We start from the raw sequence: 25350 nt of genomic DNA, 5'->3' as shown, positions 1-25350 counted from the left end.
TATTATGACTCATTTTCAGCAGATGGCAGTAAAGTGTCTTGAGAAAGACTTTTTTTTCCTCAACATTTGTACAAAGGCACTCTTTAGGCTGGGGGCAGGGCAGGGTAATAAAGGCTGCAATCCTGGACCCTTGTGAGCCTCACAGGCCAATGCCAGAGGCAGAACTCCAAGCCCCCGCCCCCCGCCCCAGGGGGCACAGTTTCACAGAGGAGAAAGGCCAGTTAAGGAAGGGAAGAGAAAGAAATGCAGTGGGCTCCAGTAACTGTAAACAGCCATATTTTCAACATAATTTACTACAGGTCTCTGAAGTGTATATAAAACATTTTAGTGCAACATTTTACAAATAGTTTTCCTTTTTAAAAAACAAACAAAAACAGATCAACAGCTCTCTACATCATGCATGGGTAGTTTTCTTACCCTGTTTTTTTTTTTTTTCAACAATAAACGCAGAGAAACCATTGTTTGAAAAGAATATGAAAACCTGCTATAGAGACACCCTGATGAGCGAGGGTGTGGTCATATCCATGTCCTGGAATGGGCCTAGCACAGTGTAGTTTTTTCATTAACGCAACATTGTAGCTTGCAGATAGGTCAAGAGAACAGCTGGTGTTCTTCCTCTCCTGGTCCATGGCCTAGAGTTCAGGGAGGCCATGCGCAATGAGATCTCCCAGCAGCTGGAGGGCACCATTACCACTCATCAGACACCAATTTCCATTGAAATGGCCCAGAAGGTCCTGTGATTTTCACACAAAGCTGAAAAGATCACCCTTTGATGGATACGCATCCCTCAGCCCCAGAGAAAATACATAGGGAAGAAAAAAAAACCCAATTATTAAAATACTGGTTTTGGTTTCTTCCTTTCCAATCTCCTGCAACTGCTTCGCCTATCTAATTCCATGCATTTACCTACTTTTCTATAGCTGAGAGCCAATGCAGAGTCAATTCAAGTTGTTACACCTCCAGTTGCAGCCACCCCTCTGGAATCTTTCCTTTCATGCAGAGCAAAGTAAGCCATCTTCCCTTGTTGACTCAGGCTATACATTGGGGGCCAATTTCCCACAGAACGTCCACATGTCATAAATGAAGAAATAGGGCAAAGGACTGCCTTTTTCCCTCACTGCTGAGCCAGTGGACTCTGTACCTCCAGAGCGTTGATGCAGCATACGTAATAAATGGGAATGAGCATATCAGGCAACAGGGGGGATGAAGGTGGTGGTGCCTACAACACAGTCTCACTGGAGACTACTGGTATAGCGGGAGGAAAAGGAGGCAGGTCTACAAAAGCCTGTGGGTCACCTGGCTCTCCCTCAGCTGTGGCACAGCATACCCCCAAATGGATCAGCACCTGCATGGCTTCCCATGGGGTCCGTTCAGTCTCAGGAGAGACAATAAGCTCTCTGGTTAGACTTAGCTCCAGAATCCCTGGTGGCTTTTTTGAAACTGGGAATTCCCTTGGGATTTAAGATGCAAGTTCAAGAGGAAAGGAGGTGGTGGGCTCTCAGCCAGGCAAAATATAGGAGCGCCTGGGTGTAAACACTTCTCCCATGGAGCGAGCACAAGGAAACACCTGTAACCCACACAACCACTGTGCCCCGGGGGAGCCAAGCATGTTGCCCCATAGTGTAAAGCAGTAGGGTGACGCTGGCCTTGTTGGGCTTAATGAGCGGGCATTCGAATGAAAAGCCACCATAACAATGAACAACCAAATCACCTAAAACCATGAACAAGATCTAAGAAGGCAAAGGGCAAAAGCCCACACAGGCATGGGATGATTTTGCACTGAGACTTGGTCATTGGAATGGGTTACAACCGGGCTGTGTCTGGACCTCTCCTGGGCAGATAATTCTCATAGCAGTAAGACACAGGGGGAGGGAAATGGTGAGTTAGAAAGACATTGTTACCTTTGAGGAAAATCTGAAACCAGTTATTCCTCGTCTGGTCTCCAAGGTCAGGCTCTGGGAACCAACCTGTCCCACCACAGACCCTTGCAGGAACTTAGGTGGCAGCCCACCCCATGCCCATACGGTATATGGGGTAGCTGCTTTGGCCTTGGTGGTTCAGCTCAGCACTGTCCCCTTTGCAGGCTCACTGGCCACTTTCCCTTAAAAGTTTGGCAAAGCACCTTAAAATAGAAGCCCACCCACACACAGATCAAGCTCCAACAGAACGGATCAAGCCAACAACTAGCCTTTTTCCCCTTCCTTCACAAATCATTGGCTTTGATCAGTATGAAAGTGAGTAGCTGCTAAAAGCAGCCCTCTGCCCACTTTAGGTGGCAAACGGTGAGCTGTTTGGAGCTTTTGACTTATTCTCCAACAAAGTTGTTGTTGTTGTTGTTGTTTTGGCAAGCTTGGGATGAAGCTATTTTTTTTCCTCCCTGACCAGCTAGTCGGGCACCATCTACTCCTAATGGGGTTATGCAGGATTTCTCCTGTACATACACAATTCTTTGAAGCAAAATTCAACACTTTCATCTTGATTACAAAGTGGTTCCAACAACTCCAGCTGAAGGAAAAGATACAAATTGGGCCCGCACTACGCATCATTTTCAAGTCTCGTTAAGAAAGTAAAAAACAAAATAAAAACAAAACAAAACAAAAAAAGGTTTGGGTGGGTTCTGATCCACAGGCAGTGTTTTCAAGTGTGCAAAAACAGTAAGTCTTGGAAGAGACTCCTTTGCTCCAGAAAGTTCATCCTTCCTTTTGCCATCGGTGGTGTATTAAGAGAAGTTCATCCGTACCATTACGGATCCAAAAAGGGTAAAACCAAAGGGATCTAAAAAGAGTCCATTACAAAGAATGAGAATCCCTGTAACATCTACCAGAGAATACTATATAAATTGGGAGAGTAGATGTGGCATTTGGAGCTACTTGCTACATTACCAGAAACAAAAACAAGAAGCCTAACTCTGCAGGGTAAGGACAACTGCTCCAAGACGGCCAAGCAACCAAGACTGCCACCTAGAGGCAGTCTGTCTCTGTGACCCATCAGGGACTTTGAACCCTTTTCAAGTCTTGACAGTTTTCAGCAGCAGGGAAGGCGCTCCAGAGTTTGGGGGCCGTGTCTGCTGTGCGATCACAGAGCAAAAGGCAGGGAGAGTCTCAGCTCCTACATAGCTGAGGTCCACTGGGGTCCCCTTAGTCTATGGCTCCTGGGTGGATACTGAGCACAGGAGGCTCCAGGCAAGTGGGAGAGTAGTTGAGGTGTGGTTCCTTGATCCATAACAGGGGTACCCCATTCTTCCCATCCGAGTTCTTGCTTGAGTTCCGGCTCTTGAAGCGCACCAGCAGGATGGTGATGACGAGGATGCCGAAGATGGGGAAAGGGTAGAAGAAGACGAAGTAGAAAAGCGCGTCATTGGAGCAGATGATGGACTGCAGGGTAGAACCTGAAACAGAGGCATGACAGTGAGGGCTTTGTTCCCAGAAGACCTCACCCAGCCCACCCTGTCTTTCCCCTGATGCTGCCCAAGGGAGGGAAGAGCACCCTCCCCGATCATAGCCTCATTCTCACAGCAGTGCCGCTTCCAGTTCATAGCTGGAGACTCATGTAAAGGAAGGCCTCCATTTCCCACTGGGAGCTAGTACTGCTGCTTGGAGAGCCATGTAATAAAATGTAGTTTGTTGACTGTGGGCCCAATTGCATCTAGATGGGGAAGCTGACTCCGCTTGGGTCTGTGACTCCTGCCTGGTGACATCTGACATGTCCTTTTGCACTTGCTTCTGCTCCAAATGTCCTTCTTTGGGATGTCACATATACTCTCCCTCCCAGCTTCTGAGAGCAGTTTTACCGGAAGTGATGCTTTCTTGCTTAATGTTATCAGTTGAAATGCCATCACGGGCTATTTACAAATGTCCACAGTGTGTCTGTGGTTGCATAGAATTCAGTGATACTTATTCCTAGATATGCAAGAGAATGAAACCCACCCCCTGCCCACTCCCCATACCCAGTCGAGGTCTGCTCTGGTGTAGACCTTAGCAGGGGCCCATTTTCTCTGGAAAAATAAGGCTGCTGGGTGACCTCTGTGTTCTACAAAGCTTATTAATAAATAAGGATATCCACGGTGGGCAGATAAAATGTGGTCTGAACACCCTTGCTTGTACTTTTGGGTTATTCAGTAGATTGTTGGGGGGGGGGGGTCTGAGTAGGATATAGGCTTTTCTCTACTTTCCTCTCTACTGCATAGCTGTTGCTCACTATTCTTAAGAAAATTCAACATTCACTTATTAGATTTCCAAAATATATAAAATTGCTGATAGTCACTCACTTTTGACTTACAAAGTCTCAATTTCATATGGTTCCATCTACTAAATAGGAGGTAGTCAAAGAAAAGAAAAAGCTGACAAAACTAAAAGACTCAAATCAAAATTACCTGGTAAAATGTTTTGGCTGAAACAGAAAATAAGTTACAATTTCTAGCAGATTTTGTTATTTCTGCATTTAAGCCGATTCTACTATTACAAATGCCATCTTCAGTTTGCTTGATCCCACACTTTGACAGAAGGGCAACTAAAAGAGTGCCTTGTTAGAACAAATTATTCAGGTCAGCGATTATTTCTTCCAGTCTCTGGCCACAGAGTCCCTTGATCTGATGAGAAGTCTGAGCTTGGGACCTCTCTGGAGCAGCAGCTGGTGGGGAGCAGTGCCCTGCAGCATCACTGGTCTTCCCAGACAACCATGCAAAATCCACCTAAACCTCTAAGTCGCCCTCCAAAATGCACATATGAGCTCAGAATATGGGAGGAAACAGAGCAGTGATGTGCTCGGGCTCCTTTTTTTTTGTTTCCTTCTTAGGAGTCTAAAATACGCTAACTGGCTAAAGGGCAACTAGGTGGGATATCCTAGAGAGTGACACAGTAACACCTACCAATATACTTGGGTAATGAGATCTCACTAGCATAGAATCTGGTGGAACCTCAAATTGATTATGAAGATCAGATGGTATGTTATCACTTTAAATCCTATCCTCAAGTGTCAACGTATGAATTGGTACATCAAAGCCGAAATGCCCACGACAGGTGGGGAAAATGCTTCTTAACCCATACTCCATGTCTGATCTTATTCTTCCAGACTATTGGAACCAACAGTTGGAACCAACAGGGACATCCTTCCCCTGTAACTTGGGAAAACTCACTTGTGTCCAGGACTCGGATGCCGATGGGGGCTGACTCCTCTTCCGTCAGCCGGTACCACTCCTTCTGAGGGCTGGGCAGCCACTCCTCCACACGGCAGGAGTAGTTGCCTGTATCCCGGGGGCTCGCCTGCAGCACTGTGAGCCGGTAGAGCAAGGGGGAGAGCCTCTGAAAGCGAAGCCTGCCCTCCCAGGGGCTGCCTTCTGGGCCAAAGACTGCATCCGGGCCCACGCTCAGCAGGGCCATCCGCTCCGTTGGGTCCTCCTCTTCTTCCTCATCCCCTTCCTCCTCCTGCTCTCCCAGGCCCAGGCTGTCCCTTTCTCCTCCAGCTCTAGTCCTCAGAGAGTACCAGGCCACAGCAAAGCGGGAGTCCTGACTTGACCGAGAAACAATGCTACAGTCCAGCTGGAAAGCTGCTTTCTCGGACACTGTGGCATTGGGGACCACTGTGTCCACCTGCAGGGCAGCATCTGGGGGAGACGGGCAAAAAAGAGGAAGAAGAGGTGTTTTTCATTCCTTTGCTCCAAATAACCTGAATGTCCATCTCCCAACACATGATAGTCACATAGTAATATATGACACATACACAGTGAGAGGAGTAAGGGGGTGGGTGCTGTGTGCAGGGAGGTGTGGAAGAGGAGTTGAGAAAGAACACTGTGTACCCTACAAGTCACTGTATGCAGAAAAAAATGTATTTTATTCGGACCCATGTATCTGTTTATATGTGCATCAAATTTCTGCAGAAAGCTGGTGCCATGGTTGCTTATGGGAATCTGGGGAGGAAGGGCCATTTATTTTTACTGTAACCTCTTGCAGTAGCTGACATCTATCTGGAACTTGAGAATGTGACCTTAATTGGAAATAGGGCCTTTGCAGATGTAATGGACTCCTAATGGATTTAGGGTGGGTCCCAACCCAATGCCTGGTGTCCTGATAAGAAGACAATGGGATGCACAGAGAGAAGGACGAGTGGATACAGAGGCAGAGACTGAAGCAATGCAGCCACAAGCCAAGGGGATGCTTGGGGCCATGAGAAGCTGAAGGAGGTAAGGAAGGATTCTTCCCTAGAAGCTTTGGGGGAGCCTGGCACTGCTGACAGCTTGCTTCTAGACTTCTAGCCTCCAGAACCATCAGAGAATAAATTGTTGTTTTAAGCTACCAAGTTTGTGCTAATTTGTGATGGCAGCCCCAGGAAACTAATTCACTCCTCAGCAGCTTTTGAGCTTAAACTGTGTGTATGTGGACTGTTACCTATGCCACAGTGAATCTGAGGAGGTAAGTATTCTCCAAGGACTGAAGCCCAAGAACAGAAAACAATCCTGAAAGGGTCCCTCGCCTTGAGCACAGAACCCCCAGAAAGAGGACACAGACAGCATCCTCCCAGCTGAAATGGGAGACACAAAACAGCCAGTGAGAGGTACCCAAGCAGGTGAGTCACAGTCACAGACATCACCAGGGAGCCATAATCTGTTCCTTTGTTTTGCTGCTGCCTTTCTTTTTTTTTTCTTTTCTTTCTTTTTTTTTTTTTTTTTTTTGGCTCACTGAGGTAGGTACTAGAAAAATAATTCATTCCCTACCTCCTAAATGGCCTGTTTGGTTCTGTTTATGAAATGCTCATGAAAGATGCCAACACAACAGCAACAAAAGTAGTGATACCAAATCAGATTCTGCTTGGACGGAGACCAAACAGGAGCATCTCCCAAGTATTGTCCAGGTTTTCAATGAATTGGCTTAATGTTGTTCACAGGTGCACATAAAGCTGGAGGTCCCCCCACCTTTGTGGGGGCTTTGCCAAGGCCCCTCCACACTCCCCCATGGCCCATCTAGAATCTCAGTGTGCACTGCTGGTACAGGAAGGCTCAGGTTCTGGCTACAAGTGGCAGGAATGGCGCCTGGGCCAGGTTGCCATGGCAGAGAACATGCTGGAGGGCAAGGTGGCAGGCCACAGGATATCCTAGAGATTTATTTATTTTCATAGGCAACTCACACTCCTTGACTCATTGGCTTATCTTTCCAGAAAGCATGGCTGACTGTAACCTCAGAGCCATCAGAGAGAAATACTGCCAATCAAGGGGCAGTCTAGGGCACCTCGGCCCTGCAGAGTCTGTCACACTAGTGTCCTAAAGCTCCCAGCAGCTGGCCAACAAGATGCAATGCACTCAAAATGGCAAGATGATCAGAGACCACAAGACATTTAGTTCCTCAGAGGGGCCTCTTCCCCATCAACTCTCCCTTTGTTTTCTTCTCATCTGAATGCTTACAATCTAAAAACTTGTTTATTTGAGAGAGAGTGAGAGTGAGAGCATGAGCAGAAGGGGCAGAGGGAGAGAGAATCTCCAGCAGACGTGGCACGGAGCGCAGAGCCCGACCTGGGGCTTGATCTAGCAACCCTGAGATCATGACCTGGGCTGAAACCAAAGGTCAGCGCTTAACTGACTGCATCACCTGGGTGCCCCTGATGCTTATAATTTAAGCATTTAAATTTAAATTTCCTGGCCCCTTCCAGTGCCTTGTCTGCAGTAATGACTCAATACGAGGTTTTTTTTAATGAAACTAATGTCCACCGGCCCACGCCCCCCACCCCCCTTCCCTTTAACATATCTAATTTGGTTGCCCATGTCTGTCCTCTTCTAGAATTGACCAAACCATGTCCCTATGCAGACTTTAGCACTATTTCCTGTTTCAAGGATAAGCCATAAAAAGAGGTTTGCCTCTGCCTCTCCCCTGTACGTTACGCTGGAATGCAGCTGGCACTCCATACGTATCTGTCTGCCCCTGAGCCCCGGGGTTGGGATGTGCAAATGGGTGGGTGTTGGGGGAGGAGAGTGTTCAGCTGCCACCTCTCTACAATTTTGCCTCAGGGGGAAGACATGAAGCAGTTTCTAGCCCCAGTAAAAAGAAAAAAAACAAAAGCTCATGGGAAATGAGTAACTCAATGCAGAGGTGATTTCCCATCCAGCTTAGGCAAGACACAGAGCAGTGAGATAATGCCCCTTTCCTGTAACAAAGGGTGTATTCACTCCTGAAGCGTGTTCCATGACGCATGGGGTCACCACAGCTGGGTCCCGCCAACAAAAGAGAGCCACTCTAGTGAGATGTGGAAATGTGACAAATGCTTCCAACAGACCACACATAGGAACACTGGGATGTGCAGAAAGCAAACAAGACAAAGCGTTCCCACCAACACAGGCCACAGGTTCATTTCTGCTCCCTGTCCTCTGGGGGACTGCTGACTTTTTGCTATGACTGGGATGAATGAGGCTGTGATGCTGCAGAGGACCAGGAGCCTGGCATCCCTCTGCTTTCGTCTTGTGTTGAAATGCATGACCATAATTACACTGAGTGATTATGTGCATATACATACATTAGAAACAGCAACAAGGACAAGAGAGGCCACACAGAACAGTCATTGGTACCACTAATGTTATTAGAAAGTGAAAGACTGAATCTCATCTTTTTCTATTTAGGGCATGCTACTTCTATTTAAAGCATGCAAATCGATTCTTTTCCACTGAAAATACATATGCTTAATTTTTTGAAACCACATGGCCACTGTATCAAGACTTTTGCATATCCACCACCCTCTGAATCAGAATGCACTGTTTCAAAAGCAAATATTCTCTGTTCTGAAAGAATTGATTGAAAAATGCTATTCTGGTTAAGAAACAGAATCACTCTAGGCCAAAGCCAGATGTGCAATTTTCCATTTACTAGGGGGGAAAAATGTTGAGGCAATTCTGAGTGCAGATGCAAAATATAAGTGCTCGTATATTTAACTGCAAACACTGTATGAACACAATTTTGTGCAGCGCACAACACATGACACTTGCAGGGGGAAATACCCAAAGCAGTAGGGGCCTTGGGGACATGAACGCTCACCTGGCCGCATGACGGTAACAGCCATCTGCCCAGCTGTGTCCTCTGCCCGCTTGTACCACATGCCGCTGGGGCTGGGCAGCCACTCCTCCACCCGGCAGCTGTAGGTGCCACTGTCCTGCACCGCCACGTTCTGGATGAAGAGCCGGTACACGCCTGACGAAGGACTCTCCAAGTGCAGCCGCCCCTTCAGATTGTTCTTGGCCGCCTGCTCTCCATAGTGGAAGGTGGCCTCGCGGCTCAGGAGGGCCACGGTCTCCCTCTCCGGGTGGTTGGGCTTCCACACAAACCACTCCACCACAAGCTGGGAGGCTGTGCTGGTGCGGTTTAGCACCACGCACTCCAGCTGCACCTGCTGTGTCTCCAGGACCGACAGATTCCCCTGTGCCTGGCTGAGCTTCAGGCGGCTGTCTAGAAAGGCAAGGAAAGACATACGAGCTGCAAGGAGCGACAGGTGACGGGCGTGCACGCACAGTGTGTGCCTTCCCCATACCAAAGGGCAAAGGCACACACTCAGTTAGCAGAAACATTTCCCAGGTGTGGTGCCTGGCACGTTCAGAGCCCCTTGATCACGCATCCAAGTGCATGGACTACAAGCAGCTCACGGTAACAGCCGTCCCCCAATTTATAGCTCATCAGTTCAGGTGCATAGGAGAGGACAAGCATGAGATATAAATGACTCCACATCTAAATGACAGCAGCTGGAACACCTGGGTGGCTCAGCCAGTTGAGCGCCTGCCTTCGGCCCAGGGTGTGATCCTAGAGTCCTGGGATCAAGTCCCACATTGGGCTCCCTGCATGGAGCCTGCTTCTCCCTCTGCCTCTCCCTCTGTCTCTGCCTCTCTCTCTCTCTCTCTCTCATGAATAAATAAATAAATAAATAGGATCTTTAAAAAAATATAAAAATAAAAAAAATAAATGGCAGCAGCCCATGAGCATATGGCTAGGAGGGCCCATGAGCATATGGCTAGGAGGGGCCAGGCATGATGAGACCCGCCCCCGCCCCCCTCTCACAAATCTTGAAAATTGACAGTGTGATGGCTAGAATATGCTGGACCATCCACCACGAAAGACCTGCAGAAGCGACAGTTAAGTGTGTTCCTGAGCTGCCCTTACAAACTGCAGTTCTTACTTTGTCGGGTTCCCTCTCAAGTTGGGAACAGGACTGATCTGATCTCAGTAAAGAAAAGCCTGATACTGATGGAACCGGTGACTTGAAAACTCAGCCAGTCAGATTCTCCTCCCGAGAAAAAGTGTCACTAATGATGGCACACTCTGATGACACATCTGTAATTTCATAAAAGGTCCTGATGAGTGTATCTGGACCACGGGGATCAAAACCCTACAAAACAGTAAAAGTACAGAAGCACATGGGCAAGGATACCTCCGGAGTGACACCTGAGGAGGGGGAGGGCCATGCATGATCACTTTTTTACACCCCAAAACTGTCAGAATATTTTACCATGCAATGCAGTAAATTCTGTAATTAAAAGGTCTAAAAGAAATAAAATAACAGAGAAAAAGGGGTGCCTGGGTGGCTCAGTTAGTAAAGCCACCCCACTCTAACTAGGGTGCTATTTTAGTGAGCTAGGAACACCTCTCTGAGGAAGAATGAGATAAATGAATATCTATGGTCAACATGTTCCAGGCTCAGAGAACCTACTGGTACAGGCCAGTCAGTAAAGCCACCCACTCTTGGTTTTGGCTCAGGTCATGATCTCAGGGTCATGAGATCGAGCCCCACGTCGGGCACCCCTGCTCAGTGCAGAGTCTTGCTTATGATTCTCTCTCCCTCTGCCCCTCCTCTCATTCCCTCTGTCTCTTTCAAATAAATAAAATCTTTTATTTTATTTTAATAAAATCTTTTAAAAATTAACAGAAAAAGTATTTTAAATAACCAGTCACCCAAAACACACATATACATATACACGTGTGTACATGTGTCTGTGTACGAAGATATTAACTCTAGTTGTCTCTGGGTTGAAAGATTATTTTCTTCCTTTTTCATGTGTTTTCCAAAAGCTCTATAAGCATATGCTTTCTCATCAGGAAAAGGAGAGGAGTGGTATGTAGAGAAAAAGAACTAGAAGCAGGAGAAGAAGAAAAACAAAGAAATGAAAAAAATCTCCACTGAGAAGGAGGGCTGTGTTGTTTTAATCAGTGTCCTGTGAGTTTGCTGTTTATAGCGTTAGCATTCCCACAGAGATCTTACTACATGTGTTTTGACAAATACTCGTGCAGCCCTGTGCGTTGGCCCAGTTAGCTCACTGTGAGTTTGTAGTCTCAGATGGGGAAGTTCCCTCGATAAATTTAGGATCCACCGAGAATCTTTTAGTTTCTGTGCAAACAAGCAAAAGCAAAGGATGAATGGTGCCCAAGGGGGGAACTCGAGGTAGGCAGGGGATCCTGTGCTTCTAGCAGAGAAAGTGACCAAAACCGAAAACAGACAGGAAGAAACAGAAACCTAAAAGAACATCTGTGAGCCAAATGACAAGTGCCAGCGTTCAAAAGCCCCGAGGACTGGCCTGAGGTCTCTGGAAAAACCAAGAGGGAACAGACAGACCAGAGCTTCCCTCACAGTGTGCGCCAGCAGAAAGGGGTCACAAAGGTGTCATCGCAAGGCACTAAGAGTCCTGCACTGGGGCAGTCTTAGCAACACAGCACCCCGAGGGAAAAGAGGGGACCAGCCCCACTGCAATCAGCATGGGCCAGGCCACATCCAGGCCTCTGTACCTGGTACCACATGCTGTCTGAACCAGTATTTACTGAGGCCTCCTGGGAGACATGCTGTGCAAACACAAAGGTGAAAAATATATACACACACATTTACTTCTATACATAATATCTGATAATAAATGCATTTCCATAAATACAAATAAGCAGTTTGTAGTTACTTACATATGCAGAGGTAAATAAACAGAATGCCAGGTGGGGATGTATGCTACACAGGGGACAGGGAAGAGGGTACAGGGTAACTAGGGTGCTATTTTAGTTAAAATGAGCTAGGAACACCTCTCTGAGGAAGAATGAGATAAATGAATATCTATGGTCAACATGTTCCAGGCTCAGAGAACAGTAAGTACAAAGGTCCTGGGGTGTTCGAGGAGAGCAGCTATTCATTCCTCATTCAGTCAGTATTTATTCAGGGTACCATATCAGTGGCTGAAAATACAAAGACACAGCCCTGTCCTCAAAGTACTTAAAGTAGAGTGGAAATGAAATGCAAACACAGAATTGTTACACTTGGTGTTTTATAAGGAAAAAGGAGCCTCTGGTGATGTGGGAGAAAGCAGGGAAGGCTTCCTGGAGGTGGTGCTGAGTGAGGTCTTGGGGATGGAGAGAAGATAGGGGAGAAGCAGAAGGAGTGAGGCATTCCAGGCAGAGAGGACAACATAAATGAAGGCATGGAGATGAGACCTGAGGTGGCAACATAGCACCCGGGGCCCATCAGGAAGGACAGGCAGCCTGGTTGTTTATACTGCAGGCTAAGCAGGAATGAGGGATGGAGAGGGAGCTTAAGGCCACATTGTGGGGGGAGTTCATAGAACTAGAGCTCTTTAACAACAAAGGGGAGAGTGACATGGAAAAGATATGACCTGGGGCACCTGGGTGGCTCAGTGGCTGAGCGTCTGCCTTCAGCTCAGGGCATGATCCCGGGGTCCAGGGATCGAGTCCCACATTGGGCTCCCTGCAAGGAGTCTGCTTCTCCCTCTGCCTGTTTCTCTGCCTCTTTCTGCATGTCTCTCATGAATAAATAAAATCTTAAAAAATATGTATATATATGACCCAAACTTCTCCTGGGTTGTTCCAAGAGCAAATGTAGAATCTGGAGGGGAATTACATGGAGGGGGTTTTTCAACAAGTAGGACTGCCCTGTGGTGGATGGAACAGAATGGGGTCCTGTGGAGGTAGGAAGTGCTCCCTCCCCCCGAAACATTCCAGCAGAAGTCAGGGGCCATCCCTGGTCCGTCTGGCAGCAGAATGAGGGCTGCACCCACAGGCTCTGAGTGGGCGGGTGGTGGTGGGGGAGGGTCCACTTTGGAAACAGGAAAGGCTCCTCCCTGGGCTGAAATGGGTGATAAGGAAGAAAGGGGAAGCAGAGGAGGGAGACCAGAAAGCACCTTTCAGACGAGAACCCTGGGTATGGAGCTGGCACCAGCCCGAGATGTGGGGTGCCACCTGCAAACCCAGAAGATCCAGGTGCCGCTGGGGACCCTGCCGCACCACCTCCCGCTCAGCACGGCCACCCCTTGGGCTTCTGCCTGGTGAGAAAGATGCTGCCCCTAACAGCAAAGTCGAGGGTGCTTTCCTGAGGTTGTCCTTGGCACCAGAATGCACCGCAACCAAAGCCAGCCAAAGCCGTGCTAGGATGCCGGCCTGTGCGCCTGCCACCATCCCCAGCTCCGGCCCGGCAGAGCCCGCCACCCCCACGCGGTCTCTCTGCGTTGAGCCCGCTGGCCCAGGACGGCTCCACCCTGTGTCCTTACCTGGCTGCTTCACAGTGACTTCTGTGCGCCCTGAAACCTCCTCGGCCAGCTTGTACCACGCATAGTTGGGGCTCAGCAGCCACTCCTCCACGTGGCAGTAGTAGCTGCCGCTGTCACTGACCTCAGCTCTCTGCACGGTGAGGCTGAACAGGCCCCCGGACACATGCCTCTCGAACTGGAGCCTGGGCCGCAGGCCCTCGTCCTCGGCGTAGGTGCCAAACTCGAAGGCGGAGCTGTGGGTGGTCTTCAGGATGAGCTTGCCATCGGCGTCCGAGGGCTTATGCACGTACCAAAGCACCGCAAAGTGGGAGTTCGGGCTGGTCTGGGACTTGACGGAGCAGTTCAGCTGGATGGGCCTGTTCTCCACCAGGGTGAGGGTCCTCTTGGATTTGCTCACCTGCAGCTTTGTCACTACAGAGGAAAGGGGGCCACTTCAGCAGAATGGCCGCCACCTGCCCCCTTGGGCATATGCCAGTCCCCGACCTCCCCTGCAGCCTCCAGCCTCCAGCTCCAGGAGGACAGGCCTCCTCCGAAGCGGGGATCGATGTGAGGGAGGTGGTGTAGAGCCGGCCTCACCCCAACCTCCCTCCACCTGCCTCACCCCTCAGTCTCCCGCCTGCTCCCCTCATGTCACGTGGCCTCCAGGGGATTTTGCTAGAAAACTCAGATCTTCCCAATCATTTCCCTGCTTAGAAACTTTAATGGTTCCCAACTGCTTATGGCTTATGGAGAAAAAAAAAATTCCTTTCACACTACAAAGCCCCTCCAGGGTCTGGCTCTCACCCAGATGTCCTGGTTTATCTCCAGGACTCACCCCACAAGCCCCCCACCCCGACTCCAGCATCTCTACACCTCCTCCCTGAGCTCTGGTCGCTGTTTAGCTGACTTCTCTGCCTGGCTTCCTCCACCATCTCCCCTCTGGCCCTTCTGTGCACTCGTCCCTCCACCCTCGTCCTTCCTTCCCATCCTACTGGGCCAGAAGTCCCCTCTCAGCACTGGCATCAGCCCTCTCTACCTATCTTCCATATCTTGCAACTGTTTTTCCTTAGTCTCTCCTCCACCCTAGTCTGTGAGCACTCTGAGGGTAGAAGTCAACCTTTGCTCTTGTACTCCACAAACATTTCAAGTGTGGCCCCACCGATGCTAAGTGCTAGGGACACCCTGAATAACAACACCATCTTGCCTAGTGGAGGTTCTCATTGTTGCACCTCCGGAGCCTGGCACAGTGCCTGAGCTGTAGAAAGTGCTTGATCAATGTCTGCTGTGATACATGGGGGAGAGTATGCCAGAGAAATCTGGTAGCCCGTAGTTAGAGGATTGCTGGGGTGATCTTCCTGGGGGCAGAGAGTGGGAGGAGGCTGAGAAGAAAGTGGCGAGCAACAGGACAGAACAGAGCTAACTCCAGGGTCCTTCCCCTGGCCGCCCTGCTCCAAAATCAGAAGGGAGGGCAGACTGCAGAGTGCCACCCTACCTGCTAATTAATGACAACGCTCACCTTTAAGGAGGCAAGAAGCCAAGGTCTAAGGAAATATATCTTATGAAGGTAACCTGGGATCAAGCCCACTTCATCCTTTATTATACTTGGCACTGCTTCTCCCTCCCCACCCATCTCCCCTTACTGAAAAAGTTTAAAGAAAGGAAAAAGACACAGCTCTGAGTTCCTCCTAGGGAGCTAATAGTGAAAGCAGCTTTGCACACTCCAACTCTATGAATGAATAACTCATTAGTGAATCAGGGGACACTCTTCACCAAAGGACTGCCGACTTCACATTCTCACAGGCCTTCTCAAACCATCAAGAACACAATACGAGGGGTGCCTAGGTGGCTGTTGGTAGAGCATCTGACTCTTGGTTTCGGCTCAGGTCATGATCTCTGGGGCATGAGATCAAACCCAGCGTAGAGCCCTGGCCTTGGAGTCTGCTTAAGATTCTCTCTCTTTCTCTCCCTCTGCCCCTTCCTCAGCCCTTCACCCTCTCTAAAAAGAAGAGGAAAAAAAGAAAAAAAAAAGTAACACACCAATATGAGAGCATGAGAGCAATCCTCTGTCCCATGCCCCACCCTTCTTTTCATCTGTTGTGAACAAGCCCAGTCTCCTGCCTTCTCCCTTCTTCAAAAACACAAAGTCCTCCAGGGCACACTGGGAATCCAGGGCAGGGTTTACCAGTAAGCTTCCAAGCTCTGCAAACTAGATGCATATTAGCTTGCCAGTCGACTTTTCAGATCGGATTCCTACAATACTTGAAAACAACCAGCTCCCTTTTCATTCCTTTCCAACCCAATTCACCACATGCAAATGATATCTATATCAGCACAAATGATACCACCTGAATTATCTGGTTCTTGTCCAAAAAACTGGGTTGTTCAGTGTAGAGTAGAAAGAGCTTTAAAATGTATTATTAATTGGGGCCAGATTATTTTTGCAACTGTTACTAAGGAAACCTCAATTGCTATAGTAACTGCATATGTTAAACTGAAATCCTATGACTAAGCCTCAATTCAGTCACATGGTCTGAGTACAAGAATCCAAGGAAGAGAGATGTTTCAAAGCATTTCCATTTTTCTTTCCTTCCCATGTCAAAATATTGTGAAGTATTGAAAAGCTTAAAAGAGAGGCATTTTTGAAATTTGGTGCACGCCTGACAGGTGGGCAAGGGGTCAGCTCCTATTCTACATCTCAAGGGCAGGAAGGGCCTTCCCTTGAAGTGCAGGGGAGCCAGCAGCCCCCCCCCCCCCACCGTGCCTAATTAGGAAGATCTCAAGAGTCCTGTCCTGAAACTGCCCTGGGCGGTGGGCAGCCTGCCTGCACCATCCTCGTCTGCAGAGGAAGGGGGGGCCCAGCCCACTTAAGGACCGTAGAAATTTTCATCTGCCTGATGACAAAACCTCAAAGGAGTGTTGTGTAGGCTAAATGCAATGGTCTATGGAGAGAGTTTAGCACAGAACCCAGGAGAACATAAACGTCCAATATGTATTCACTATTTCCATTTCTTTTGGGGTCTCTGGGTTTGGCCCACGTTCATAGCTCCACATGAGATCCAGAACTGGCAAACCAAGTGGCAAACATGCTACTAAGAGTGTGGCCCCGGGACAAGCAGCAGCATCATGGGTGTCACCTGAGAACTTGCTAGAAATGTAGACTCCCAGACCCACCCCTCACAACCCGCTGACTCAGAATCTGCCTCTAACAGGATCCCTGGGTAACTCAGGTACCCCTTAAAGCCTGAGAATCCCTGGGGCCCTATGAGTGAAGTAAGATTTAGGGAGGGCAATGGCACACAGGTGAAAGGAATGCTGTCAGGGGACAGAGGCTTGGTTAATCCCCAACAGTGAGTCAGCAGGAGGAAGGGGCAGGAAGAAAGGCTGTGGAGAGAGGCCCCCCTCCTGCCAGCACAGGCTTTGGCTCCACCTGTGCTGCCCCCTGCCTCGGGATAGGGTGGGGGGCATCTCAGGCTCCCAGGCCTGTGTCCTGTTTGAGAGGAGGGCTCTTTCCTTCTGCATCTGAAGCGTTCCATTCCTAGGCCTCTCGTGGAGTGGAATCGTGTGTCCTGCATTCTGGGAGAGGCTGCTGTGTTACAACAAGGACAGGGTGGTGGACAGTGAGAGGCATCTAGAGGAATTCAGCAGCAGGGAGGAGCCGTGGCTTCATTGGCCACCTATCCATCCAGGGGACTCTGCTTTGTGGGTGTGCCTCTCACACAGAACTCCTTTCTTCCACCAGTGAAGTTCTTTAACACCCTGCTAGAGCTCTTCCAGGCTGCCTCACATTTTGATTTTTAATTTTGTTAGAAGATTGTATTTATGTATTCATGAGAGACACACAGAGAGGCAGAGGGAGAAGCAGGCTCCATGTGGGGAGCCTGATGTGGTACTCGGTCCCAGGACCCCTGGGATCACACCCTGAGCCAAAGGCAGATGCTCAACCACTGAGCTAACCAGGTGTCCCGAGGTTAATTTTTTGAAGGCCTTTTCTTTCCTACTAAATTATAAGCACCTGATGGGCAGGGACTGAGACCCAACCATTCGCCAAATTAATAAGTGGATGAATTGAAGAAATAGGTGATTGGTCTTTTCTTGGAGGTATGGGAATATATAAAGGAAAGGTATTTAATCCTGACTGTGACAGGAGGCACGGCATGTGACGTCTGAGCTCAGCCCTGAGAACCACGTGGGTAGGTGTTGCCCAGGCACGGGAGTGAGAGAAAGGGCATTCAAGAAAGAAAGGACAGGTGAGCAAGGTGGCACATTCAGAGAAACCAAGTGGTCAGGGTGGCAGTTAGAGTCAGAGGTCAGCCTCCACCACTGGACTGCCCAGAGCGTGGACCAGACCCTGCCTACTCGAGGCTCTCAGGGGGCCTGTCTGTGGCCCTCAGGCATCAGCATCACCCAGACACTTGCTGAGACCACTACATCCCAAAGAGACCTGCAGTTTGACGAGCCCCCAGCTAAGTCTGAGGGGTACTAAGCTTGAGAAGCCACAGGTGCGGTGGTGAGGTGGCTGTGGGCCACGGGAGACAGCACTTTCTGTGCGGGGGCTGAGCAAAGGCCAGAGGAAGCAGGTGAGGAGATTTGGGGCAGTGAGTGAAAGTGAGTGAGAGAGAGAGAGAGAGAGAGAGAGAGAGAGAGAGAGAGACTGTTCTTTCTTAAAGACATGTGACAGTGATCAGAAAAGTGAGGCATGGAGGGGGCCAGTGGTGGGGCAGCAGGCATCTATCAAATTGAGGGAAGCAAGTCTGCCAGGAAGGGAAAGCTACGGGGGAAGAATGAATGAAGGAGGGTGCATGTGAGTACGTGCGTCCCAACCCCTCTCAGAGAAGGAGAAAGCAAAGGTACCTGTCAGCCAAGCAGTTACTACACAGTACAGTTCCTGCATCCTAAGAGCCCCCCTCTTCTCTCTCCCCCTGGTTATGCCGTCTGAGCCCCTAGAATCCCTGCCCAACCTTACACTCAGCCTGCACTGGAGCTTCCCGGCCGCAGGCCCCTGCAGGGAGAGCGTCCTAAGCCCACCAACAGGAGCTTGTTGCTCCCAGCTTAGGGCCCGTGGTGGCTCCCCAGGACAACAATTTTCAACAGGGCAGTGATGCCCCAAAAGACATCAGGGAAATCTGTGGGCAGGTCTTTCCTTGTCACATTGATTGGGTGAAGGGTGAGGGGCAGGGGCAAATGTTTAATGGACTAAAGCCAGCGTTTGATGCCAACCAGTGTCTGGGACAGCTCCATGCAACACACCTCTGCTTCATGTCTTGCATGACTTTCAAATGACATTCATACGGGTGAAAACGCTGTCCCTGAGCCTGGAACCAACTTTCGTTTTACCATCACCACTATATATATATATATATTTTTTTTTTTTTTGCATGGTTTTAATATATGCTAGGTAAATGAAGGGAGGGAGGTTTTCCTTTATATTGTTCAGCATTGCTGCAAGAGTAACTCAGGATTTCGGAAACCCCGTCAGGGCAGCAGCACTGCTGGGGCTGACAGGCCTGACAGTCGGTTGGTCGGTCAGTTTTTCTAGGGACAGAAAAGCAGTGCACCTGCCCAGGGTAGCTGCCCCTGACCATGGATATGTTACAATACATCATTTTATTACAAACCACTTTTTTTTTAAATCATCCTTTATTCCATAATTAGTGCAGTGTAACAATTTTTAAAGATTATGTCAGTAGGAATGTTATACTGTCTAGGAATTTCATTTTAATAGCAATAGAGGGTCTCTTCTAAATTGTTATAAAAGGATTATACGATCCGAGCATGATTAGAACTCCTGATTGCTTAGAATGTTCTTATTTAATACACTTATAGATAACTTTCTATGTGCTGAGCACTATTCTAAGCACTTCATAAATATTAACTATTTGCTCCCCACCAGGTCTAGGAAATAAGTATTCTTATTCCCAATTTTATAGAAATGGGCCAAGGTCACACTGCTAATAAATAGTAGAGCCAAGGATCAAGCCCAGGCTGCTAGTCCTTGCTTTTAAGCATAGGACATAGCGCATATGATGACCCTCCGTGCTTCGGTGTATAACCAGGGGCTCCTTTGGCCCTTGCCAACATACCTGGGGCCAGACCCCTCCTTGACCCGATGCTTCAGTCATATCAAAGCATGTAAGCTGCTTCCTTCCTCCATAATGTTCTTCACACACTCTGTTCCGAGCCTGAGATGTCCCACTGCCTACCCCCAAAACAAGCTGTTTCCTTCCTAATGCCTACCGCCCGTACCCCAGGCCGGCCCTCCCACCACCCTTGTGACTCTTCCCTGTGCTCCCCTCTGCCCAGAAACTGGGACACACCTATTTCTGCAGCTGCGGCACCCAGCATGGAAACAGGCACACAGTAGGTGCTCAAACGTGCTTGCAGGAGGCAGTGGGAGGGAGGAGCGAAGAGAAAGTAGCAAAAGTTTGGAAGTGGAAACAGCTACTTAGGAGTAACCCAGACGTCCCCTGTCTGCAGACAGAGCAGTGACCCTTATGCAGGGAGTGTGAGCAGGTGCACCTGGCGTCACCATGACAACGAGGCCTGAGGAGTTGGAGGCGGGCTGGGGACTCCCCTAGGGCTCTGGCACTCCTGCTCCCTGTCTCTGAGCACCGTGCGCAAGAAGCCTTTTGCACACAGCATGCGAGGAGAACCCTAGGTTCTCCTAGAAGTAGGGGCCAGTTCCACTAGGGATGAGGCAGCCTGTCACTTACCAGACTGTGACAAGGGCAGCCACTGCTCACATGCCCTGGACCCATGCAAGTCAAAGAAAAAGCGCTCAGCTCTCCCCATCTGCCAGGTCAGCAATAAGAAATTGGAGAAAACGGATTTGGCAGCATCCAGAGGGTATTAAATATTCATCCTGACTACCCATCAGTAAAATCCCAGCAGAATACACCCACTGACAAGTCGGCTTTCTACACCGGAGGCTGTCCTCTTGGAAGCTTGTTTATTGCTTTGTCAATTTGAATGTGCAATATTTAATAGCCAGACCAAGAGAGGGTCATAAACATTTGGAAAATGAGTGCTGACATTTCCCTTATTGCTTCTGTATTTAGGGATATGTAATTGGAGGGTGTTTTTGGTGCTAGAGAAAATCAGAAGGAAGCAAAGCCCTGCTTCAAAATTAAAAGAGAAAAGAATTGATTACGAGGGAAGGATCGAATATGTTGAACTGTCTTAAAGTCTTGCCTAAATGCCCCGTGGGGGTCACACTCTATGATCAATGGGAGTCAGGCTGAGCTAAATCAACAAAATGGGAGTGATGGCATTCCTGGAAGATTTCCTTGGGGACCAGCAGATGGAACAGGAAGTAGGTAAAAAAAAAAAAAAAAAAAAGGTCGATAATAGATCCACAATCGATAATGCCATCCAGCCAGAGATTTTAATGAATCAGATACCTGTGATGTGGTCAGGCCATCAGGTGGCCCTGGCAAGGACCGATCTGGGGCATAGATCACACAGAGCCCCTTTGGAGCAGAAGACATGACCAGTGTAAGGCTGATAAATGGACCAGCATGGGAGAGCCAACAGTCCCTGGGTTTCTCTTCGATTCTTTGGAATAAGAATATTTGACAAAATATTCTTCTTTTTTTTAAGGCTTTATTTATTTATTCATGAGAATACACAGAGAGGAGAGAGAGAGAGGCAGAGACACGGGCAGAGGGAGAAGCAGGCTCCATGCAGGGAGCCCGAAGTGGGACTCGATCCTCGATCCTCGGTCTCCAGGATCACACCCTGGGCTGCAGGCAGGGCTAAACCACTGAGCCACCTGGGTTGCCCTTGACAAAGTATTCTTAAAGGAGTGGAGGGAGCAGTTGGTAGGGGATGCTCCTATGGAAAGCACCAGAGCGGGGATAAGCAGCCATGTTTTGAGGCAAGGGATGGAGGGAGAGTAGAAAGAAGAGAAGCCAGCACTGGTTTGGAGTCTAGTATCCCCAAGTTTTAGGAGCCATCTTGTGGCAGAAGCTTGAAGAAACGGGAGTTAGAGGAGGCATAAATTAAACTCCTACACCATCAGGAAACTGGGAACTCTATGACTCCCTCGTGACCCCAACTTGAAAAAAAAAAAAAAACAAATTTAACTATTTGCTTATTAGTGTCAGGAAATCAAGGATGGTAAACCAGAGACAAAAGTACCTGATACAAAAGAGGATTCCTGAGAAGAAAATAATAATAATCGTCTAGAAAATATGTAATATAATAAAATTAAGAGCTTGGATTCTGGAGCCAGACTGCCTTTCTGGATTTGAATCTTGCTTCTGCCACTTATTATGCATCACTGGATCATTTATTTGCCCTCTGTGTCAGCATCCTTGCCTATAAAATGGGTGAGACATGGTATCTCAAGAACCAAGTAAGCTATTGTGTATGCTGTGTATTCGGGATGGTGACGGACACACAAGAAGTGCTCAAGAAACATCAGCTGCTGTCGTTGTTACTGTTCTTACTTACTACTATAACCACCTGTGCTGAGACTCCTCCACGCCAGCGATCTACAAAAAGAAACTCCTACAAATGAGGCTGTTAGCTGAAGGCAGAAAGCACGATCTCTGACTATGTGGGCTTAGAGAAAGTCAAAGCCCCCCTTTTATCCAGCACCACTGCTTTAGAACACAGCACACGTGGGTTCAAATCCTGATCTCCCCTTCGCCACTTACTGTGACGTCAGCAGATCAGAACCTCTGTGGGCCTCAGTTACTTCATTTATAAAGTGGGAGAGGGTAACGGGTGAGGGCGACATGAGATCACACAGGCCAGGTGTCCGACATGGTCAGTGCTCTGGTATTTTCCACTTCTAATTTCCCCCACCAAGAACACATAGTACCAACCAGAGTGTGGGAGGGGAAAAAGTAAAAACGTAGGGGAGGCTCTTTGGGGAAGGCGAAGTGCTAACTGCATAAATATTTATTTTTTTAAAATATTTTATTTATTTATTCATAAGAGACACAGAGAGAGAGGCAAAGACACAGGCAGACGGAGAAGCAGGCTCCTCGTAGGGAGCCTGATGCAGGACTTGATCCCAGGATCCTGGGGTCACACCCTGGGCCAAAGGCAGATGCTCAACTGCTGAGCCACCCAGGCGTCCCAGTAACACCATAAATTAATCAGAATCCAACTAACTTGAACCTTTGCTGAGCTACCTCCTTAGCCTTCCCTTATGTGTTTCAGTTTTAGATTCCAAAGAGGGACAGAAACAAGCAAGTATCAGGAATTGATTCAAAAAGGCAATGTCAGGCAAGGTCCTGGGGTCAGCAGTAAGCCTGCCTTCTACAACTCCAGAACCACGTGATGGACACTGTGGCTGACGACGCTGACCTCGAGGGCCAGAGGAGACCACAAAATGCGCAATTACAATCAGAATGTCCCAGTCAGTGAGGCAGGCAAGTGTGTCCCTCGGCATTTCCACGAAAGGGGTCACACAAAATGGGGTCTCTCCTTAACCCACCATTAACCCAAAAATCCACTTAAGCAGCACAGCATCTTCTCTGAGCTTCTGTTGCCCAGGCTGAGGCTCTAATTGGCCAAGGGACCCCTTTCGATCATTTAGACAATCTGCTTGTTCCAAACTCTGGAACAGAACAGGGCTTTTATGGGGTTAGAAGAGGCCAAGGGTAAACTCAGACAATCCCACTGGGTAACCACCCTGTAAACCACATGCAACGTGATGGAACAGGCCAGGTTGGGCACTAACCACGGCTGTGAGGGGCAGAAAATTCCTCTTTGCAGGGTGTTCAAGCCATCTTTTCAAAGTGGGTGGGTCACAATGTCAGAAAAAACTTCTTTGCAAAGTCACCTCTCATCCAACCCACCCTTCACAGTGTGGGTGCCTGTGATCTCCTGTTCAGGGGCTGGATGGCGGCAGGGCAGCAGGGTCTTCAGCCTGAGCTCCACCTTCCACCAGCTTCCAACTAAGCAGGAGAGGGGGACAGCCACCGAGGAAACCATACAAGCGCATATACTTACCCCTCCCACACATTAGGAAAAGAGCCCAACGAAGGAGTGGTTGTGGAGCGTCGTGCTCCCCACCCACCTTTCCCCACAACTGGAGGATTTCCAAACTAGTGGCCTTACCATCTGCCATGAGTGAGGGACCCTGCCTCCACAGGGGAAGGGAGCTCAAAGCAGTGCAGGAGACTAGAGCCTGGGTTGGGGAGAAAGACACACAACGGTTCAAGACCAGGCTCTACCATTTACCAGCTACACAACTCTGGGTGCGTCACTTAATCTTTCTTGGGCTTGTTGTGAAATTCTCATAAAACCATCGACCCTAAGCACCTGCCACAAGGGAGATACTCAGTAAGTGCCTCTCATGTTCCCTCTTGCATTCAACATTCCTTATCTGCCAACAGGGGAAAATGGTCCCCCCTCCACTCTGTTGTTGCAAGGATTATAGGAGATGACATTAGGTAAAGAGACAGCCTAAATAAGACATGACAACTAAAAGTGGTTTTAATCCCTGATTGGATTCTGGTGTGGAAGGAAAAAAAAATAAACTATAAAGGACATTGTTGGGACAATGGGGGAAATGCTGGTAACACCCTATAATCCTGTTGAATTCCTGGGGCCTGACAGCAGTGTTGTGCTTGGACAGGAGAGTGTCCTAGTCCTAGGTACTGAGGAGGAGGAGGCCCGACCCCTGCAAGCTACCCTCAGATGGTTCAGAAACAATAACAATGACCAAACAGAGGGAGAAATCACATGCAGTAAGATGGTAACCACTGACCAGCACGACCAGGGAATGGGAAATCTTGCAGCTACCTTTGGATTTGAAATTTCTCAAGTTAAAAAGTTGGGAAATGAAGGCAGCACACACACCGCCCCCACAACCGAGGACTTGATGTGCACCTCTCCCTCCCTCCCCGCGTGCCTGGCACCCAGGGCAAGCACGCACACCCCACTCCCTACCACCCCGAGCCCCTGACCTGGCTGCAGCACCCTGATCTCCAGCAGGTTGGAGGTGCGCTCGGCCAGCCGCGTCCAGGTGTTGTTGTAGTTCCTCCGCCACAGCTCGGCTACACACTGGTACTTGCCCGCCTCCGTGTCACTGGCTCGGCTGATGCTCAGGCGTACATTGTTGCTGGACTCCGCCTTCTCGATGGCCGTGCGGGTTCGGAAGCTGGAGGACCTGTCCCCCCACTGGACCCCTCCGTCCCGGGTGAAAGTCACCAGGTCATGGAACTCAACAGTGCCCACTGGCTGGAACCGCCACGTCACGGACACAGGGACCCGGGCTGGGTAATGGGGTTTGATGATGCACTGCAGGTCAAACGAGTCACTGTAGGTCACACCTGGCGTGCGGGAGATGGCTGTGACGGCAAAGCCCATTTCTGGAGAGAGAGCAGAGAGACTGCAGCTAGGGGGGACACACCTGGCTTTCTCTGGGCAGCATGCCGCAGTGATGGGGCTGTTGGCAAAGCCGGCGGAGCAGAGCCAAAGCTCTGGGTTTCTCTTGATGCCCAGGCCAGTATGACTTTAGCTCTCGCATTAAAGCACAAGCCCAGAAGATCACAAGATGCCATATACAGAGGCCAGAGGCAATTCTCTTTGAGTAGCACTAAGTGAATCCTTCCTGATGAAACCTTCACGTCGATCTGCCTCCCATAAGTCCCCTCCCAGGGACTGAGGTCATGTAGGGAGAGCCATTCCCAGAAACCATGGGGATCCCATGCTAAAACAAGAGAAAAGATCCCCCAAGCCAACGTCATTCATTGCTGGCAAGATGGACACCACCCCCCAGCCCTGACACCTCCTCTGTCTGGTCCGCAGTGCATTGGGGCTGGAGAAGGGGGTGGCAGATGGAGGATGTGCCACGCATTCCCTGGGGCGCACAGCGTAGGCTTGCTCACCAGTCCCTTTTCCGTTTTACCTTGTGACAT

At 49.1% G+C, this 25350-nt stretch overlaps 1 protein-coding gene across 3 annotated transcripts in view; it reads right to left on the bottom strand.

Moving 5' to 3' along the window:
- Window positions 1-275: 275 nt before the first annotated feature.
- IGSF3 (immunoglobulin superfamily member 3) overlaps window positions 276-25350 on the bottom strand; it is a 91564-nt gene continuing 66489 nt past the window's right edge. For all 3 annotated transcript variants that reach the window (XM_041755833.1, XM_041755832.1, XM_041755834.1), the window contains 5 exons: window positions 24397-24801; window positions 13496-13906; window positions 9012-9419; window positions 5135-5602; window positions 276-3388 (listed from right to left, as the gene is read on the bottom strand). In XM_041755833.1, coding sequence (XP_041611767.1) covers window positions 3138-3388; window positions 5135-5602; window positions 9012-9419; window positions 13496-13906; window positions 24397-24801 — 1943 coding nt within the window. In that variant the 3' untranslated portion in view covers window positions 276-3137. The remainder of the gene's footprint in view (window positions 3389-5134; window positions 5603-9011; window positions 9420-13495; window positions 13907-24396; window positions 24802-25350) is intronic.

The sequence above is a fragment of the Vulpes lagopus genome, chromosome 5, assembly GCF_018345385.1.
Source record: "Vulpes lagopus strain Blue_001 chromosome 5, ASM1834538v1, whole genome shotgun sequence".
In the NCBI taxonomy this organism is placed as follows: domain Eukaryota; kingdom Metazoa; phylum Chordata; class Mammalia; order Carnivora; family Canidae; genus Vulpes; species Vulpes lagopus.
Note: the sequence above shows the minus strand (reverse complement) of the source record. Positions and strands in the feature narration are given on the sequence as shown.